We start from the raw sequence: 18,661 nt of genomic DNA, 5'->3' as shown, positions 1-18,661 counted from the left end.
CGGTTCATTTTTACGGCAAGTATTATGATAAAATCGTATTAGTCCACGAGAAATGAGCTCTTCTTGAAGCTACACATCATTCATACGAAGTCTTCGGCAGCTTTTTGATCGAACGATCTGGTACTTCCTCAAGAGATTTTCTATGTCACGATATTTGGTGGCAATAGAACTTCTGAACGTCAGTTATATCAGAATCGGTGTTTGTGAGAGGCATGTACACTCAGCGTGACATCCCCATATAATTTTCTAATCGATAACAAATAGAAAGGATATGTACGGGCTCTTTGATCGTCATCGCTTTGTTACCTGGAGTCTCTGTAGAGCAATGCAACTACGGTAGTCAACGGTCCTGCAACGATTCCGTACTCGAGGTCGATGATAAACACAGCAAGAAACGTACTCAGCCACACGCCCTTTAATTTAAAGCAAACACATTTTTTTTTGCATTGATCTTGATAGCAGTAGAAATTCGTTTTAAAATTTACACTATCAATTAATATGTGAACTTTTGAGTTTTAAGCTTTTTAATTCACAACAAAAAACTTTCTTAAGCAGTGTGCTCAGACTAGCTACTGACAAATGGCTAGCCAGTGTCAACGATAATTGGTATCTGTAACCAGAGGAAGACCATTATGTCAGATAGACAGAAATCAGCGCAGACAGAACTGTAGTCACGGAGTCCGAAGGAACACGTGAGACTCACGATAGGAAATTGTATAATACACCACGTATACCGAGAAGCAAGACATACCGATTCAATAAATGAAATCTTTGAGCATCGTATGCAATCGTACACTTGGAAAAGCATGTCCTTTAACGCTACGATGATAATTGATGAAAGGACGCACTGAAACCAAAAAAAAGCAATTCAATTACTAACATACCAAGTGTTAGACCGCACGACTACGCTTCGGCATCTATTGACGATCTTTTTAAACAGTACTTTCAGAAGAAAAAGCTGTTGACTATAATCATGATGATGTCTAAATACCGAAAATTTCTATTTCGAAAAAACTAGATCACAAGTTTATACCTAACTTCTTGAAAGGTAGGTAGCTGTCTTAAAATTCGAACGTTTTATCGTTACTCCGAACAAAACTCCAGGATGATAACTTTCTACGATTCAGATTCCATCCGGAGGCTTTTATTTTTATTACTTTTCTAAATTTTGTGACACTGGGGGAAATAGTGGACAAATCGTTGTCGTTGCTTATCAGAACAGAAGGAAAAAGCCTAGACGATACCTATTTGGCGTTAATTCTAAAGGGCGCATGTGAACACTCTGAAAGTAACTTTTGCATAAAGTATGCCCCTGTTTGCCAAGCAGGCTAGGCAGTTAACCTTGATGCTTTGCAAGTTATTTTGTATCCACCGCTGACGCTTTGTGAAATTATCCTATCTCGTATTTGCGCCCACTTCTCAACTTTAATATCCCAATTTCCTTAACTTACGATTAATACATACACATATACACCCCGGAATTATTTACCGATTTTTACACACAGTGCCTAAAAAGCGGCGTGACCCAGAAATCACCCGTTCTCAATGATACCAGTCTTCACTTTCGCCGTTTGGCTAAGTTAATAGCTTTTGTAGAACTTTAAACTCCACCACCGCTGGATGTTTCATTTCTGTCATTTGCTGCTATTCCTTAGCATCTCTTTACCCCGCTATATTTTGACCTTTCCCATAAGGATTTATTTTCAGCTTTGACGAATTCCCTTCCTTTCGACAAGCGTTCCCTTTCCCATAATTGCATTGTGGTCCTCGCGACGCGAAAGAGTGGGAGTTACTCCGATCTGTCGCTGTGACTTGAGTCAACTCGACGAAATGAAAAGTGAACGAATTTCCTTTACGGAACAAATAGCGGTAGCATAGCCTATAAGGAAAAGGAAACGAAACGGAAATTCTAACCCGCCGAAGATGCTCTCATGTCTACGAACCCTAGTTGAAACATGAGGAAGATGCTCAATTGATGGATTACAAGTAATCAGAATACAAAGCAATGGAGGAGCAATAGTTGAGCAGAAAATCGACATGAATACAAAATCAAATCAATATTTCAACATTGATATATAATTTGTGCGAATCTTCCATTACCTATGAAATCATACTCAAAAGCAGCTTGAAAATTCAAACCCGCACTTGTCCCATCTATTTTTGATAGAAATGTTTATGTTGAAAGTGGGTGACAGAAACAGGAATCTGCATATATTATTATGCACAAAAATTCTTGCGAGTAACAATCCGTAATCCGAGCAACAGCTTTCGGAATTGTGATATCAGACGCTTTTTAAATCGACGATAACTGTGCAGATGATAGCTTTGACTCCATATTGTATGGCTGGATTTAGGACACAGATAAACGGCCTCAAGAAGCTATTCTTGGATGAACTTACGATGTAGACAGCTTGTTACCGTCTTCGTTTGACAATTACTAAACGTATGAGTCAAGGTCGTTTTAATGTGTTAATGCATAAACGACTTGATCGTATCCTTAGCTTTAAACTTTTCTTTTTTTCAAAAGCAAGTTGAAATCAATGCGATTATAAAGTTATCCCATTTCAAAGATGACTAAACGAACGTTGCCGTTTGTATATAAAGGCGTTAGGGTTTCGAATGTTCCAGAGTGTCGCTGACAGTTCCACGATCCACAACAAGTTAAACGAAAAAACATGAGTAATAACGGACGTGTACAAAATCAGTTTACTTTCCTCTCTTCGAGTCTATCTAACCGTCAGATGCTGGTACATACACTCGTATAAACCTATTGCGACATAATTTCTTATTTTGTTTGACGCTTAAAGTATTTTTTGTTGACAGTTTACAACGTAGCACGGGGTTCATGTAGGAAACGCATGGGGTCCTGCTGGGCGGCGTGTTGAGTAGGCGCTGCGTGGCATAGTTCGGGGCTTGCGCGAGTGCCGTTTTGTGGCAAGGGCAAACACTAACGTAATGGGAGAGGGTGACATCAGCAGTAGTAGAGCGACGACGGCGTATGACCCATAAGAGTAATAGTAAACTCGGATCAACGGGATTTCGTTGTCAGGAACGCCTCTTACGAGGGACTTTGACAGACAACGAAACAAAGAGAGAAAGAGGTTTTGCTGCTGCAGCTTGGCGCTGATGACGAACCGTTCAATCTGTGCCTCGGACGATCGGCGCTAGCGAGACTGTCTTTGAAATCATGGCTATTCTTCTGTGCACAAGCTAGTAGGTGAGAGCTATTTCACGTCCACTATAATTGTTGATTATATGTGCGAGTCGCAATGTAATAGTGTGTGTTTGAGGCAGGATATCGGTTGGGCTAACAATGGCAGTCCAATATAACGGTAGTAGAAATGGCAAGCTAAAACAAGGAGAACCGACAACATTTCCAGTGAAATGGATTCGCCACGGCGTTTGAGCCGCGTGAGGTTCGTACGCTCTTAGTGCATACAAACATGGCGTGCTCAGCGAAAACAAGACAATCTCCAATGTGTCGAAAGACGTTAAGACGAAACACAGAACAGATTTCTAGAAACCCTGTTAATCGGGCGTCGTTTAGCCTCTATACACTGAAAGCACGAAGACAGGAGTGCGAGCGATAGTCAAGCACAGCTATTCTGTAGCGTTGCGGGAGAGTGAAGGAGGGCGTTCCGCTCTATGCGTCTTTTACATCTGTCTTGCGACCCATTGAAACGTATCGTCCACCTAGTCACCGAGCCATGATCATAGTAATAGTACAGGTGCTTGTGCTCTCATTGTCATACTCTTAGACCCGCACCTGACTGGAGCGAAAGCTTAGGTGGTAACGTGGGCGGCGCGGAACCAAGGTGGACAACCAGCTAGACCGATCGAAAGGAACGGCCAGCTCACCGCGTCACCTATATCCCTTCCACCCTGTTGTTGTCCTCTTTCTTTTTCTATCCCCACAACGTAATAACGCCCGCCGTCACCACCAATAACACCGACGACTGTAGCTGCCGTTATTGTAACGACATAGGACTTCAACGAGGAACAACAGATCAAAGGCAAACAAAGATGTTTGGAGACGATGTCAAAAGCAGGCCTCAAGGCGTCCTCCAAAACGCAGGACAAGAGCAAGACGACGTTCAGAACACAAGGGCTACTGAAGACGTCGTTTTGTCAGAGTCAGTTGTCCTGAGCGGCGGTAGTGAAAGTAGACCCTTCATTTTAGGCGTTAGCCTACGGCGTTTCGCATACATGACAGCGTGTTTTCCCCTATGTACATTGTCTGTCTGCTTTCTTTACTCTGTCGCCTTCAGTTACTCGATTGTCAACACGACAATATGCAAGGTTGGTTATTGAGACTGTCGAGAATAGAACTAAACTTCATAAGAAAGCCTATCTGAGCCATAGATATTTGTAGACATAGTCATTTAGAAAAATATCAGTGCTGCCACCCCTTAAATCTGTGCTCGTAGAAGTAATACTATGCCACTAGAGGTAACTGTTATGGGTAACAAACAGGTCGTGATAAGTGTGATGCATTTGATGATGACAAAGCTTTTGCTCTAAATGTTCCACAAGTGAGTCCGTAACACCAAAGTATATAGGAAAACCTTTGCGTAGATAGATAAGTGAATTGTGTTTTGCCGGCAAGCAGGCGGACTATTTGCGATATTCTTCAAAAATGGTCTCCTTTAATGCGCTGTCTTCAGTGCCGTCAAGCCCAAAAATTGTTTTGTGAAAACATGAACTGATATTGTTCAGTTTACTGCAATAGTACCGCATATGGCTTCTTATGCGTTCATTCCCATACTATCGTAGGTATGGCTTGAATCTTAATTCGAGTAATATATCGTGCAGTTGCTTGATTCCTGCTAAGCAGACATTTGCCTTTGGAGATACATTAGACCATTTGTTCAGGGCAAGATGTTTTATACTTTCGATTATATAACACATCGAAGCATTTCTAATATAACTATTTCATTTACTTCTTGAATGCCATAAACACACTTTAATTTCTCAGTCGTCATATCCTGCCTTGAACTAAGGCACAATGAAGCTTGGACGTTCAGGAACATCTACGTGATAGATGAATATGGAGCCTATTTCGTCCTACTTCGTTTGGATGCAGGCTGCGTCCCACTGTAAAATATATTGATGCTGTAATAGATCTACCTTACTTTACTCTGTAATTTTCGCATAAACTCCGAGTAATAACCCACGGTTCTTTTTAAATAACCCTTGCTTATCTCTAAACGTTGTGTGTCACTTCCAGATAGCCACTAAGTAACTCTACTTCCTCTGAGAAACAGAAACTCAAGTTGCTACCTGCAGCAGTTTTCGCTACTTGTATTTCATACTGTTTCTGTTTTGTTCACGCTCAATCAAAGAAATACGTAATGAAAAAAAAACAGCTGAACTCAAATGACTTCCAAGTCTTTCAGGATGGATGAACCTGGTTAGGCTCGTTCTCGCCATTTTTGACCATCATGCTCACGGGTGAAACTGGGCGTCGAATCCAGCTCAGAATAAATTCAATTACCTTTTTAGCTTGTTTGAGCTGTTAGTTCTAATTCATCGCGTAGTTACTTCTGATTTCTGTGATCACTACCAACCCCCCGTCGATCATAAATTAGCAGAATAAGAATACCAAACATGATACTGCCATTTGCGGGAAAATTTACTTTGAGCTGCTCGTCTCATGCTAGCGAAAAGGCTTTATGCTATCAAAACGAACGCTCTCACAAGGATTAGTTGTGTGGCTTTATCAGCCCCTTCACAGGCCTTTGCCCAAGATGAACCATTTGAAGCTGACTTCCCCAGATAAAGCATGCAGCGAGAACAACGCATTGCTTGGCCAAAATGCGTAGATAGACACCTAAGGTTAGAATACGGTTGCGTTGCAACACGTGTGCGATACGGTAGCTTGTCTACCTTAACTAACGTCGAATGAAACTAAGGTTCGCTGTTTCCATTAGTTCATTGACAGAAATCCATATATTGTCGTTCTTCTGTGTAGGTATATTGATACGCTATTTCTCTATAACATTGAGCAGCGAAAACAAAAGCAGCAGACACATTAGTTCTACGGTGGGGTCTCCAACCGACTTGATCATCCATATCGGGCTAATTGGCAGAGCTAACAAAGATCGGACAAAATGGCGAAAGATGTTCGACAATACCACTAAGCCACCGATCGGATCTGATTAGCGCAAAAGTATTCCAATGACGTCTGACTGTTAAGGTTGTAGCATATAAATAGCGCCCTTATTCGTTTAACAACTTACAGTTAATTGTAATAAATCATTTTCGGCTACTTGTTTATAGGTTTTCAACGTATTGCCATCGTTAAGTGCAGTAACGGGCGTTTACCCACAATGTCAATTATGGCGAATGGCAGTGGCGCTGTATTTCGGCCCTCAGATATTCCTCGCGTCAATGCTGCCTTCATACTACAAAAGGAAACAACTGGAACATGCCAGCAGTCTTACTCGTTGGGCCTATTCAAAGGTCGTCATGTTATCTGCCGTCTCACACATCCTAGAGTGCCTGTGTCTCGTAAGTCGGTGCAGATATCTGTAACCTGCTCTAATCTAATTTGATATCTAATACTGTAATAAGCTATTTTTTCAAATGTACACTGCGGGAAGAGGAAGCTTTTTCTGTTTATGTCCTAGTGCCTTTTGGTCGTGCCGACCGTCGGCCTAAATCTCGTTAATTCATTTGTCCCCAGTCAACTTTAATTTTGTTCGCATATAAGACGTTCTTTGCTTCATCATATTTGTGATGTAGTGTTAACGTTCAAAAACGATCCAGTTAGTGGCCGCCAGAAATAGCGTCCTTCAATAGAAAGCCGATATTCAGACGAACATATTCTACCAGATGGAAGTGCCTATGAAGGCCCTTGTAAAGGCCAATAATGGAACTACTTTTGCCTTTTTTCTCTCTGTCCTGCGTCCCAATATCTTCTTCGCCTTCTGTGTCGTCGTCTCGTGTTCGATATTAAACGTGTGGCATGAATCTACATCGTGTGCAAATTATGCATATTTAGATCGGAGTAGCGTTTATTTCGTCGAAGGAGTCGTTTCGAATGCATGTACTCCTGTTTTGTTCGTTTACTACGTTCTATCTTGCCCATCTAATTTCGACCTGTTGGATCGTCACGCGGTTCCCTCCGACTACAGCCGAGCAGGACTCGTCGAGAAGGTACGGATCGAGCACACATACGCAAGTTTCCAAATCCAAAGCTTTTGCTAATAGCCATTAATTTTAGCTAGAAGTTATATCGTCGAAGTTATTCATTATTACTGTTTGATGAAATCCGCCATGTAAGTTTAATATGTCACATATTGACTCAACAATCGCACCAGGTTCTTGCAGACTTTAGGCAGAGGTTTACATCTGCTATTTCAGCTGTTAAGCATTCTCTTAGACGGCTGGCTCGAAATAAAGTGTATCTTTATTCGGATTCAAACTTCGACCACCTTTACATCATGGAGACAGATGACGATTTGCTAATTGTAAATAAATATGTCTTATAAGGTCTTATTAAGAAGGCGTATCAGAGACTCGCAGCTTTAGTAGGATAGTTAATGATATCTAATCCCTAATATGTTTATGTCAGCCGCTAAGCTAAACAAGTACTTACCAACATTGATAAGCGTGTCTTTATTATGTTTCAAATGCGCTGGGTTGTTTCATAACTAGGACACTTATAAACTGATCGTGACTTTCAAAATCTCAGATCATCCTAATTATACACAAGTGAGGTTTTCATTTTTCTACTACGACGCTTCACCAAACGTGTTTTGTTTTTGTCAAAAGCTTTGCATGCTACATCACTGATTGGTTTTAAAGTTTCGCCATCTTTCGCACGATCTGTAATGGATAGCGTAGGTGTTCGTAGAATGATCTGAAAATGCGCAAGTTGGTAGTTATTATCAGCATTTTTTTGTAGCTGCTTGCGTTCGAAACAGAAAAGGAATCTGTAAGGTCATCTCTACGAAGTAACACAAACTGCGGTGGTGCCATAGTGGCTATGGCGAAAGAAGAATAAACCCTTATATTTGCGTATAGGATTTACTAGTAAATGTAGCAAAATTAGCCGACGCATCTGCAAAATGGAAGTAAAGCCTCCCGTTCTGGAGCTCTCTTCACTGACGACTTCCCAGGCAATGGCAATGCTGTACACGAACTGTCCCCCAGGAAAGCATGTTGTTGTTGTTGTTGTTGTTGTTGTTGTAATAATGCTTCGAAGACATTAGTAGTCTTCTAAGGCTAGCGACAGTTTAGTTAGATATTTAATCCAGGAAATCTGACAATTTCTCTAACCTCCTTGCTCTGTGATTTATCCCACGACAACAAAAATTCCGCTGTTGCTGGCATATCAACACTAGCCATAATGGAAGGTATCATATGTGTACGTTTTTCCCCCTGGATACAAATCAAACGTTTCCAGTTTCAGTAGCCATTGACAGGACAAACATTCGGCGAGTTAGTTCCAAATATGCAGCTGTTCTAGAGCTTCAAACAAATGATGATTGTTCCTTTATTTCGTTATCAGTGATAGTCAGGTGCCAGGACTTGTTCTTCTAAATTGTCCCGCATCTTACTCTAGTAGCCAACATACATATTTAGTGACAAAACCACTCTAATGAGTACGATGATAAAGCTGAAAATTAAATTTAATCTATTTTTGTTTTGGTGAAATTATAAATCCTGCAAGGGGAAAAGAATAGTTTATTCGTACCAGGTTCGATTGTTGCATTCATGTCGCTCTTAGCTATGAAAGGCAGTTACAAAACGTACAAAATAAACAGCTGTAGTATACACATTTGACAAATACCGTTTTTTTTTTTTTATCGAATCGCTATATTGTTCCATCTTATTGAAATAGTGATTCCACAAAACTGCAGAATTCTACTGAGATCTGGCAGTATAGGAGAGAAAAAGGTACAAGGTTTACCGTAATAGCATTCTCAATAAAGGGAGCAGCATGATATCTTTCGGATTCATTGGGACAAAATTACATTATGCCCAATGACTCCTCGGAGTAATTCTTGTCCAAGGTCGTCCTTTTTTGAAGTTATATACCCGGCTACAACCAAATCACCTTATAATGCCCCTAATAAGGATAGCTATCAAGCCAATATTAAATACATGACTATCCCTTCACTCAACTCATTTAAAGATTAATGCGAGTCTAAGGAAAAAGTAGTAAGATATAGTGTATCTCAAACCTAGCCGATGTTAGCTTAAACCAAAGGCAGGCCGGATCTTTTCGCTCAACTCTGCTAGTACAAAGCGTGAGCGTCTCAGCAAAGCGTTCACCTATGGAACAGTTCAGTGGCCACGTATATATATATAATCTAAACCGGGTACGATACCTTTTCTTTTGTTTTGTTGCTAAAACTTTATCTATATAAAAGCAGATATTTTCAACGATGTTTCCGCGTATGCTAAAAACGGCATTTCTGACGGTTTCATTGATTTAATGTAACCACCATGCACCGCAATTACAGATTAATTTCGAATCTTAAGCCATAAACAGGCTTGTCTGAAGTATTCCCTCTACAATTCCACAAACGATTTCTTGATAGCACAAGCGAGCAGATAAGCGTTGTCGTGTCGAAATCTGCTGGACTTCTCTCAATAGCATATATAGATCCCAATAGGTTCCAATCTGGGTTATTTGGCGGCCATATGTGCTCATCTCAGGCTATATCTGTTAACAGTTAACTACTCATCGATTTGTACAAACTGGTGCACGACCTTGCTGGAAGCCGTATGATATTCTCTCAGAAACTTCAGCTACCCACGGTTACACAAGATTTTATAGAACGTGCCGCTTATTAGTACAACTTATTAATAAACGCGTTCGCCCTTCTAGAAAACGTATAATGGCATGGTGTCTTCTTCGCTGGACACCATATTTCAGGCGACAATTTACTTCTACTTGCGATAGGCACATCCCCTGAATCGCAGGCAAGCCGACGATAATTCCTGTGGTTAAATTTTGAATCGAGGGTAAAAAAATTCTGGACAAAAGTTGAAGACGACCTGCTGCTTTATTCAAGGACTGAGCAGCAAATAGCACCGGTTAAATCTCTTGCTTTTATTGTTCACAGAGAGAATCCGTCTGGCGTTTACGACATATGGTATGTATCTGATGTCTTCATCATGATATCGTCTGCTCACTCGCATCAAATCTGTTTTGCAGTCGCATGCTTAGATGCGACGCGATTCAACCGATCTTCGCCGTGACGAGTCTGTTTTGTTATCACGCTCGTTCTGACAAGTAGCCCGGCAGAGCCTATCCTAACTTAAGTGATGTATATATAGATTTGGTGCCTGTAACCATTTTAGGTACATTATAAGCAGGGCATAATTTGTAGATCATTTGTTCAGTTTTAGGCTTTCTGGGATACTAGAGGGTATTAAACGCCGTTTTACATTGCAACACTAGAAATTATTACACCCCCTTCACCCTGGACGGCGCGACATCCTGAAAATCCTTAAATAGGCTTATGAAAATAGGCCAACGTTTGAATGTTCAGCGGGTGAAACGGTTTTAACTGTTTGTTGACGCTAGCTCATATCGTTCAGCATCGAGCTGGTGTTCTATAACACTGAGTTTTCGTTTGCACTAACTAGCCAGATTGGCCTTGCGTTAAGCACACTGGTTCACGCAAATGATTGATTGATGATGATGCGAATGATGACACAGTCGTGCCCCTCTGTATGGCTTCCATAAGCGACAGTTCGCTGCATTTGGCAGTCACGTGCAGCTCGCTAAACTACCGCCGCATGTTGATGATATATTCAAGCTAACCATTATTAGAGTAGTCGATCCATACTTAAAAAATACCGAAATTTTCGAAGATGTCAACAGCCAATAACTTCATAGACGTCTCGAAATTTGTCCAAGTAACACTTCGCGCTATAAGTTTTAACTGAGAGACTTACAAGACGCTCATGTTTATCTGGAGCTTACCTCCCTATATATGCTATCGTATTTTCTTAATTTTGCTTTCTCAAAACCGAATGTTGATTTCAGGTATAAACTTCGTTTGGCAGTGGCAAGCGGCGCGTGCGCTTTCGTAATGACAATATCCTTCTACTTACATCGCACGCGATGTGTTGTAATGGGTAAGTGGCCCAAGTTGGAACAGGAACGTACACACACTGCACAAGCTCCTGTTCACGAAAGTCATGTTCGGAATATGGAATGATCTGTTAATTAAATTTGAATTAAATCCGATCTTTCACGCAACTTCAGTATATGTATGTACGTATGCTTTGGAGAGTAGGGCGATAGAAGTTTTGAACTGACGGATGCCGACTCCATCTTTAAATTTATCGGTCCCGTTAGGTTTCTTTTTTCCAAGCTTAACGTATTATCCAACTGAACTTCTCCTTACAGCATTCAGCGTGTTTTCTCTTGCCGAGTACGTGTTCGGCCTCAGTAATATTTTGTTTCACTTGACTATAATCTACGATCTTCCTGAAGTCCAGATCAATATTGCGTTCCCTGGTTTAAGATCGTTATCATCAACTGTCTCATCGGCGGTGGCCTCGACGTCGTTAGTACAGCAGCAAACGCCTGTAATGATCCCTGCAATAGCACTCAGCGAAGGTGATCTAGTGTCTTCCGTAGGCAGTGACACTAGACAAGCTTCAAGCGGTAGCATAACCTATATAGGTGCGTCCGTAGAATTTTTAGTTGGCATTTGAGAACCGCCACATAGTCTTTATTATAATGTGCAGTATAGCCCGTTTCAGCTAATCATGTTTCATCCGATATACGACAAACCTCTACCTATAGATGTAGCTTAAAGTTAGGACAATACTACAATACACCAAATCGAAGACGGCCACACAACGTAGCGATCTATGGTTTACTGTAGTGGCAATGGCACGGCATCATCTAGAGTCCTGTGTTCAATGTTAGAGAAAGTAGTTGATTCCCTTTTAACTGTACAGCGTTAGGGCATCGCTTAACTTCTGAACTGTAATAGAAAAAGGAGATCAATCAGTACGTACATAACACTTATAGCGACAGTTTTAACATCTCGAGAGTCACCAAAATCTCTTTTCCATAGGAAATGTTGAAATTCGCCAATATTCAACGAGAGTGAGCGAGTCGGCAGGTCAAACTGGGATTGAAAGTGAAGAATCAACAGAGCAATGGGTTCACAAGCGTCGTCTGTTCAGTTTCACTGACAACGAAATGAGGGAAAATAAGGAACATGCATAAGGAACGGACGCACAGGCTGAAGGATCTGCGGACAAACACGAATTATGAAAATGAAGATGGACCGCTTTCAAGCAGAAAGAACCAGTAATGTAATATGACCTAAAAAGCCTTAGCCTCTAGGAGCGAAAGATCTAGGTATAACATACACGCACGAAGTATAGCCATTTCAGTATTAGTAGCAATAATAGCAAACAGGACACGTAAGGCATAAGATCGTATCCTCGTCTGGCCAGGTCGTGCAAATTTACGCATACGTCTGGTTTGAATTTTTGTTTTAGCATAGTGTGATTGACGACCACGTTAGTTCGGCATATCGATTTTGGAGTTATCAACTCAAACAACGTTCTTAGCAGTTAATACCGAAGGCTGCGTTTACATATGTGAACGGCAATGAGGCACAGAATCGATGACAGATAGACAAAGTGTCACGGAATATGACTATGCACACAGCAACGGTGACACTTAGGCTACTCATCAACTGTGTCTAACATGTTCGTGAAAGTCTAAGGAATATTTATATTGCGTGCTTATAGCGCCCTGAGATATATGTAAGTAAAAAATGTATCAAAATGGATACATGAAAAATGGCAATGTCTCAAAACGATGGTACAGTTTTGGTTTTGTGAAATAGTAAAGCGCATAGAAAATGATACCACTCAGGTAGAGAAGAGTCACTGCCATATCAACCCCATAGTATCGATGCTCCTAATTTGCACATATTAGAAGCGCCACTAAGTGATGGTCACACAATATTAATCGGCGTAGGTGAAACTTGCCCCCATGATGGTGCAGTGGCAATACCGTTGCCCACTGCTCTTAAGGACATGTGAGATGATCTGGGTTTGAGACCAATCTTCACTCAAGAAACCACATACTCAAGTAATGTTGACACAGTTTCCGCTCTTTGATAAATTCGAAAACGTTTCATTAAGCGGAAACAGCGTTGTTTAATGGGAATTAGTATTAATTATATTAGGAGCTTAAAGTTCGACAAGACGTACGTTTAGGTGCTCTCCTGAATTCCCTAAAAACCGGCCGGGTGGGATTCCTTTTTGCTCTTGTTTATCATTAGGCCTACAAATACATCGCTATAACAAGACAGCTATAACAGACAATGTTGTTAGTTGAATTCTCGTGTTATGGAAATAGATACGTAGTATGACAAGAACTAATCTTTACGGTCTTCGAATCATCTGGCACATCGTATTTATACGATACTGATATATTTACTATTGCTAACATCATTGCGACAACAATATTTATATGCACAGGTGTTATGTAAAATGACCATCACCTCGGACGCTATCAGAACCACTAAATACTAATTGCGGATAACAATGATGATGGCAATATTGGCTGTGTATGATGTCAAAGCTGTCAATTGAATGAATTGAACCACAATGAATGTTGCTATTATTATTGTTGTTGTTGTTGTTGTTGTTGTTGTTGTTCTCAGCGCTACGCCATTATCATTGATACTTTTGATCAACAATTTGAACGTTTCAAGCTGTGCGAAAGCGTTGTCTGCCTCCATTTATCTAATGACTACATGAGACCTACCGCGTAGTTAACTCGTTCATGATCAACTCAGTCCTCGTAGCACGCCAGTGATAGATTTGTTTTTGCAAATAGACAATGCCAATCGATTGTATGAGCATAATTCGAGCCAACATTTTCAAATAGCTACGAACGACTCGTTTTCGATTTAAAGAATTGGTTTCCGTCCACCTATATTCTAGTCATGCCCGTTAGGCAATATACGCATGCGCGTAAAGCTTTAACTATGAGATTATGTTAGTTTTCTCCAAAATTTCATACAACAGGAGCTCGGATAATGAGCTAGGAAATGCAAAAATGCTAATGGCACCGTTGCCGGTTGATGAACCGTACGGTGTTTAATTTTGGGGGCAATATCGGTATGCCTCAATCAGTCATTGTATTAGGATTTGGGAGCTAATCGTTTGTATCCCCCCCGCACCCTAATTTTGAGCGGATTTTGAGGACTCAGAGTGAGAGACTGAATCAAAATGTAGATAATGAACAAGTCAACTTTACGACGTAGCTTCTGTGCACTCTCACACGATGCGAAAAAGAAGCGGCTACCTTCAAGTGTTGCCTACCTGACTAAGCAGACCAAAGCCCCAAACGCATGATGGTGGTATTGCTTATAATATTACCAATATTTAAGGGGCCAAGTAGTGAAATGTACCATAATATTATATGTACAATTACTAACCAAAAATTATGTAAACTTACCTTACAAATATACATACTAAGTCATGCTACTTCGATAGGTTCCTCCCGCAAGTTATGGCGGGTCAGGATATTTTCTTGGGACACAATGGCTGACAGAAAGATAAATCTTAATTCCTTAGGCCCTTCTGCATTATTAGGCATAAGTTCGCCTTAGCTGCCGTAGGGTACAAGCAATATTGCCAGCAGTAACCAAGCTATAACACATGCACTTCACGTTAGACGAGAGCTTTTATTTTGGGAAAATTCTCAAAACACCATAGCACGCTGTAGAAATTGTTTAGAATTAAAAAGATAGCCCGTTACCCCAGTCCTCAGAACTGCTTAGCACGCATAAAGGCTGAATAAATATGATACTTTTAACATTCATAATCCACACTATTACGATATTATACTCTGTGAAACTGAGCGAACACAAACCGATGCAAAATGGCGGCGGCTATAATCTGATGTGTTACGCACTATCAACTGATGCAGTTTTGATAGTTACCTGATTAATTACTCTTATTATGATTGTTACTTGCAAATAATAAGCGTGACTGTCGATTCTACACATTATCATTGCACATGTTTTAGGTCACATCAGTTTTGGCTATCAGTTAATACGTAGGAGTCAGAGTATGAATTCGTGAGACGTACATGTCGTAATTATGATTTTATAATTCGACCTGCAGGTACCGGAAGAAGTTGTCAAGAGGTCGAACTAAGCTGACTTCCAGATCACTTTGCGCAGACAATAAAGTACAATTTAATCAGCCAGTCCGCTCTTGGGTCACGAAATGATGAATCAAGAAACAATTGATCTCAATGACACAAGACATCGAAGACCATAACTGTTCTATATGTCGACATTTGAGGTATGAGCATGGTTGTGTTTCGACATATGCTATACAACAGCAAATGCGGCATTACACTGATTAAAATGTAGAAACAACTCTAATTAGCAGGCGTTTTTCGATTTGAAAAAGTCTCATACCAACTTCGATAATCACAATCATTTCCGACAGTCGAGTTTTTTATGCTCGTTCAAAACGGTAGCACGACTACCCCCTTCTCCACCAACAGCAACAGCAATCTGACCTAAAGAAAAATCTTCATGGCAATAAGTAGTTGTATGAAAGAGCTTACAGATCGTGTGCACATAGGCTAGTTATTACTGTATATATCGTTATAAGTTATTAAGATACCGATAGGATGCAACCAATTTACGAATTCGGTCTGCCGGCACGTCTACCACCCGTTCTGCTCACGAAAATTAAAAAAGCCAAATAAACGCGGAACTACGAAGCCTACTACTTGTATATATATATATATATATATATCCTTTGCCAGCAGCGCACTGTGATGAAACCAGAAGTTTCAAAGTAGCTATCGTTCGAGAGAATTTCCCACTAGCCTCAATCCACGTTGTTTGCCTAAGTGATACACGACCTTTAATTTTGCTTGTAAATGCCAAGCCTAGCCGCAGAAACTCATTACTACCGTCGTTCTTCTTCAACACAAAAACAATTCTCACATTAATTTACCTTCGTTATACTAGTAATCGTTTAACTGTGTAAATTTGCGCATCGCTCTCGTAACGCATCGTACACTATGCAAACGACGCAATGTCTTCACTTGAGCCAGGTCAGATAATCAAGGGCCTTCAGGTTGAATAAAATTAAATATATTATCTAAGTTTATTGTCAATGGCATTTACCGCGTTTACCATGATTTTCTTGGATTACTTCAGATTGTATCTAAACGCAGAATTCGAATGATTTAAAAATCCGGTGTCTTCAAAGCTTTTGCAAAAAACAAATTATTAACCAATATTATTATTTTACAAGGTGCCAACAAGGACAGTCGAAAGTAAACCGAATTAGTAGCACCAATTGTTCGTAATGATGAAGAGGCTAATTTCTCGTACGCTTCGGGCACGCATATTTAGTACGTTTTGTAACAACGTCTCTTAAATATAATATATAAAGAAAACATGGCGGTGAAAATATAACGATATACATCTGCAGTCGTATAACAAAGATATTTTCCATGGCTAGTCCAATTAAGAAGAGAGGTAGCATCATTGGCAAGCGTGACAAGTCAGTTATAAAAACTAACGGAAACAACACATCTGAGACTAATTAAATCTTATAATTTTACTATTAGTATACATCAGTATTACTATACTAGTATACATCAATACAACTAGAAAATTATAAAAAATACATTAAACAGTTCGTATAGGACGAACCGATGTATTGATCGATCTGCCACAGCGGACGAATGACGACACCCTCAGCCTGCTACTCTGTGCCTTTATGCCTTAGAATAACAGCAATACCAACCGTTCGCCCTTTTTTGTTTCCCTGTCCCCTTTCTTTGCCATGTGCAGATTACCATACCACAACCTCTGCTACTAGTTCTCATTTTATAATAGCACCTATACTTGCATAATCCGAACACAATGGACAAAACGACAACCTAGTAACAGTAACAGCAAACATTCAGAGGAGTGTTTTGGCCCGAGCAGGTACAAACTAAAAAGGAAAATGAAAATAGCAAAGGCTGCAGTCACTTTTATTATGAGTGGTTATTATTAATCAAGTAGGATGCGCTATATAATAGGACGCAGCTGGTAAAGTAAGGGTCGTTTTAAGCTTAGATATTTGGTTCTTTTTTTTCTGCAACGCTCGTCCCGTCAGTGGTACATTTATAGCAGTCGCAACAGCGCCTAAATTAAATAGAGTATCTAATTGGAATAAAAATACCCTGGGACTACTCCAGTGTTTTACAGAGGAAAGCAACTATAATGATCATTACGACCAGCCTTGCTATTTCTAGCCCTATGACGGGCACATATGTACCACTGTAATATATATAATTAACACATACGCTAATGCTTCAATACAGGTTTTGTTCTATTTATCTAGATGCAATAAAATAAGCAACATTGAGTCAGCGCTGTGTTGGCTACTATACGTGCTTTTTAATATTTAGCACTATAGTTAGTGCTGCCAATTAAAAAAACGTTAGCCAATTATTTTGTTAGCTCGTATATTGGTTGACTGATGATTTTGATTGAAGAGTTTAAACATTTAGTTCGCTAATTATAAGTTTCTCCACACTTGTTCTTATTGAGTCATTTTTCCGTTCAAATTATAGTGATGATGTTAGCAGTCAATATTAAACCATCTTTGCCGACTTTTCGCCCATCGGAAACTATTATGCAATGCAAAAACTTTGTAAATCCTTTCATCTCTTGCCGCCATGCCTGTTCCTGTTCGAAATGATAAATAGCTACACGACATTACAATGAAAACTATAAAGGATGTGAAGCGTATTGCGTAGGTGAAAATGAAATGTATTGCGGTAATAGAAAAATACGACACAATGAGACCTATGTCGAACATAAACAGCATAAGTCTGCTGCAGACGGAAAAGCTGAAGGACAAAAACGAATGCAGTTTCGAAACACGACCAACCGTTTTGAAGATTGAGCGGTGGCGCGCACAATATCATCACTATGGTCAATACGGTGATCAAAACACGTTGCCTGATTTCTGCGAAGTAATTAACAATAACTATGTGAGCAGAAATATTAACTGCGTTCACATCCCTTTGTTATCCAGGTACTTAAAGTACCTAGACGGCAAAAATTGTCTATGTCGCAACTTCATGGGAGTGCAGGTTTCTCTGTAATTTGTACGTCAACCTTTTACCCCAACTTCTGAATGGCACTTACATGGTAAGCTTGTAGGCCGTTTTCCCTTACTATAACGTCGGCCTATATGTAAACCTGTTTATGACGCCTATCCGATTTAGGCTAGAATCAATTGGCTCGAGCAGATAGAAACATGAGCACTGCAGTGTGCAGACAAATCTCCGAGCAATTGGAGACAATAAAATACGTTCAAGTGCTTTTGAAAGTTTAATAGCTTTTTAGGTTTTTTTTTTATTTGAGACAAATAAGGTTTTAGTTCAGCTAAAGGAATTCGTATTTACATGTGCTAAAAGAATTATTAATATTTGTGTCGATGAGGTTTTCCATTCCTTAGAAGTTGTAAGGCTGTTTATAATGCAATACAGTCCTCTTATAACAACATACATACATATTTGTTCAAGTCTTTGTAATCTGTGTCTGTATATTATTATCGTTCTTACACACAAAGGACTCAACTAATAAGTGTTTTCCGTCTGCTGCTTGCAAAGGAGAACGTT

The 18,661-nt window shown here is 40.0% G+C and overlaps 2 protein-coding genes across 7 annotated transcripts in view; one reads left to right on the top strand and one right to left on the bottom strand.

The window, feature by feature from the left end:
- Window positions 1–18,661, bottom strand: part of LOC111268108 (prestin) — a 60,202-nt gene that overhangs the window by 7,953 nt on the left and 33,588 nt on the right. For all 6 annotated transcript variants that reach the window (XM_022846851.2, XM_022846850.2, XM_022846844.2 and 3 more), the window contains 2 exons: window positions 752–847; window positions 307–413 (listed from right to left, as the gene is read on the bottom strand). In XM_022846851.2, coding sequence (XP_022702586.1) covers window positions 307–413; window positions 752–847 — 203 coding nt within the window. The remainder of the gene's footprint in view (window positions 1–306; window positions 414–751; window positions 848–18,661) is intronic.
- Window positions 3,540–13,199, top strand: LOC111268110 (post-GPI attachment to proteins factor 2-like). The gene is made up of 6 exons (XM_086971560.1): window positions 3,540–4,299; window positions 6,280–6,510; window positions 7,004–7,211; window positions 10,921–11,100; window positions 11,375–11,653; window positions 12,054–13,199. The coding sequence occupies exons 1-6, from the start codon at window positions 4,024–4,026 to the stop codon at window positions 12,206–12,208; spliced, it is 1,329 nt and encodes a 442-aa protein (XP_086827686.1). The 5' UTR covers window positions 3,540–4,023; the 3' UTR covers window positions 12,209–13,199.

This window comes from Varroa jacobsoni, unplaced genomic scaffold, assembly GCF_002532875.2.
Source record: "Varroa jacobsoni isolate VJ856 unplaced genomic scaffold, vjacob_1.0 scaffold_1258, whole genome shotgun sequence".
NCBI classification, from domain to species: domain Eukaryota; kingdom Metazoa; phylum Arthropoda; class Arachnida; order Mesostigmata; family Varroidae; genus Varroa; species Varroa jacobsoni.
The sequence above is the reverse complement of the archived record's forward strand: the minus strand, read 5'-3'. Positions and strand labels throughout refer to the sequence as shown.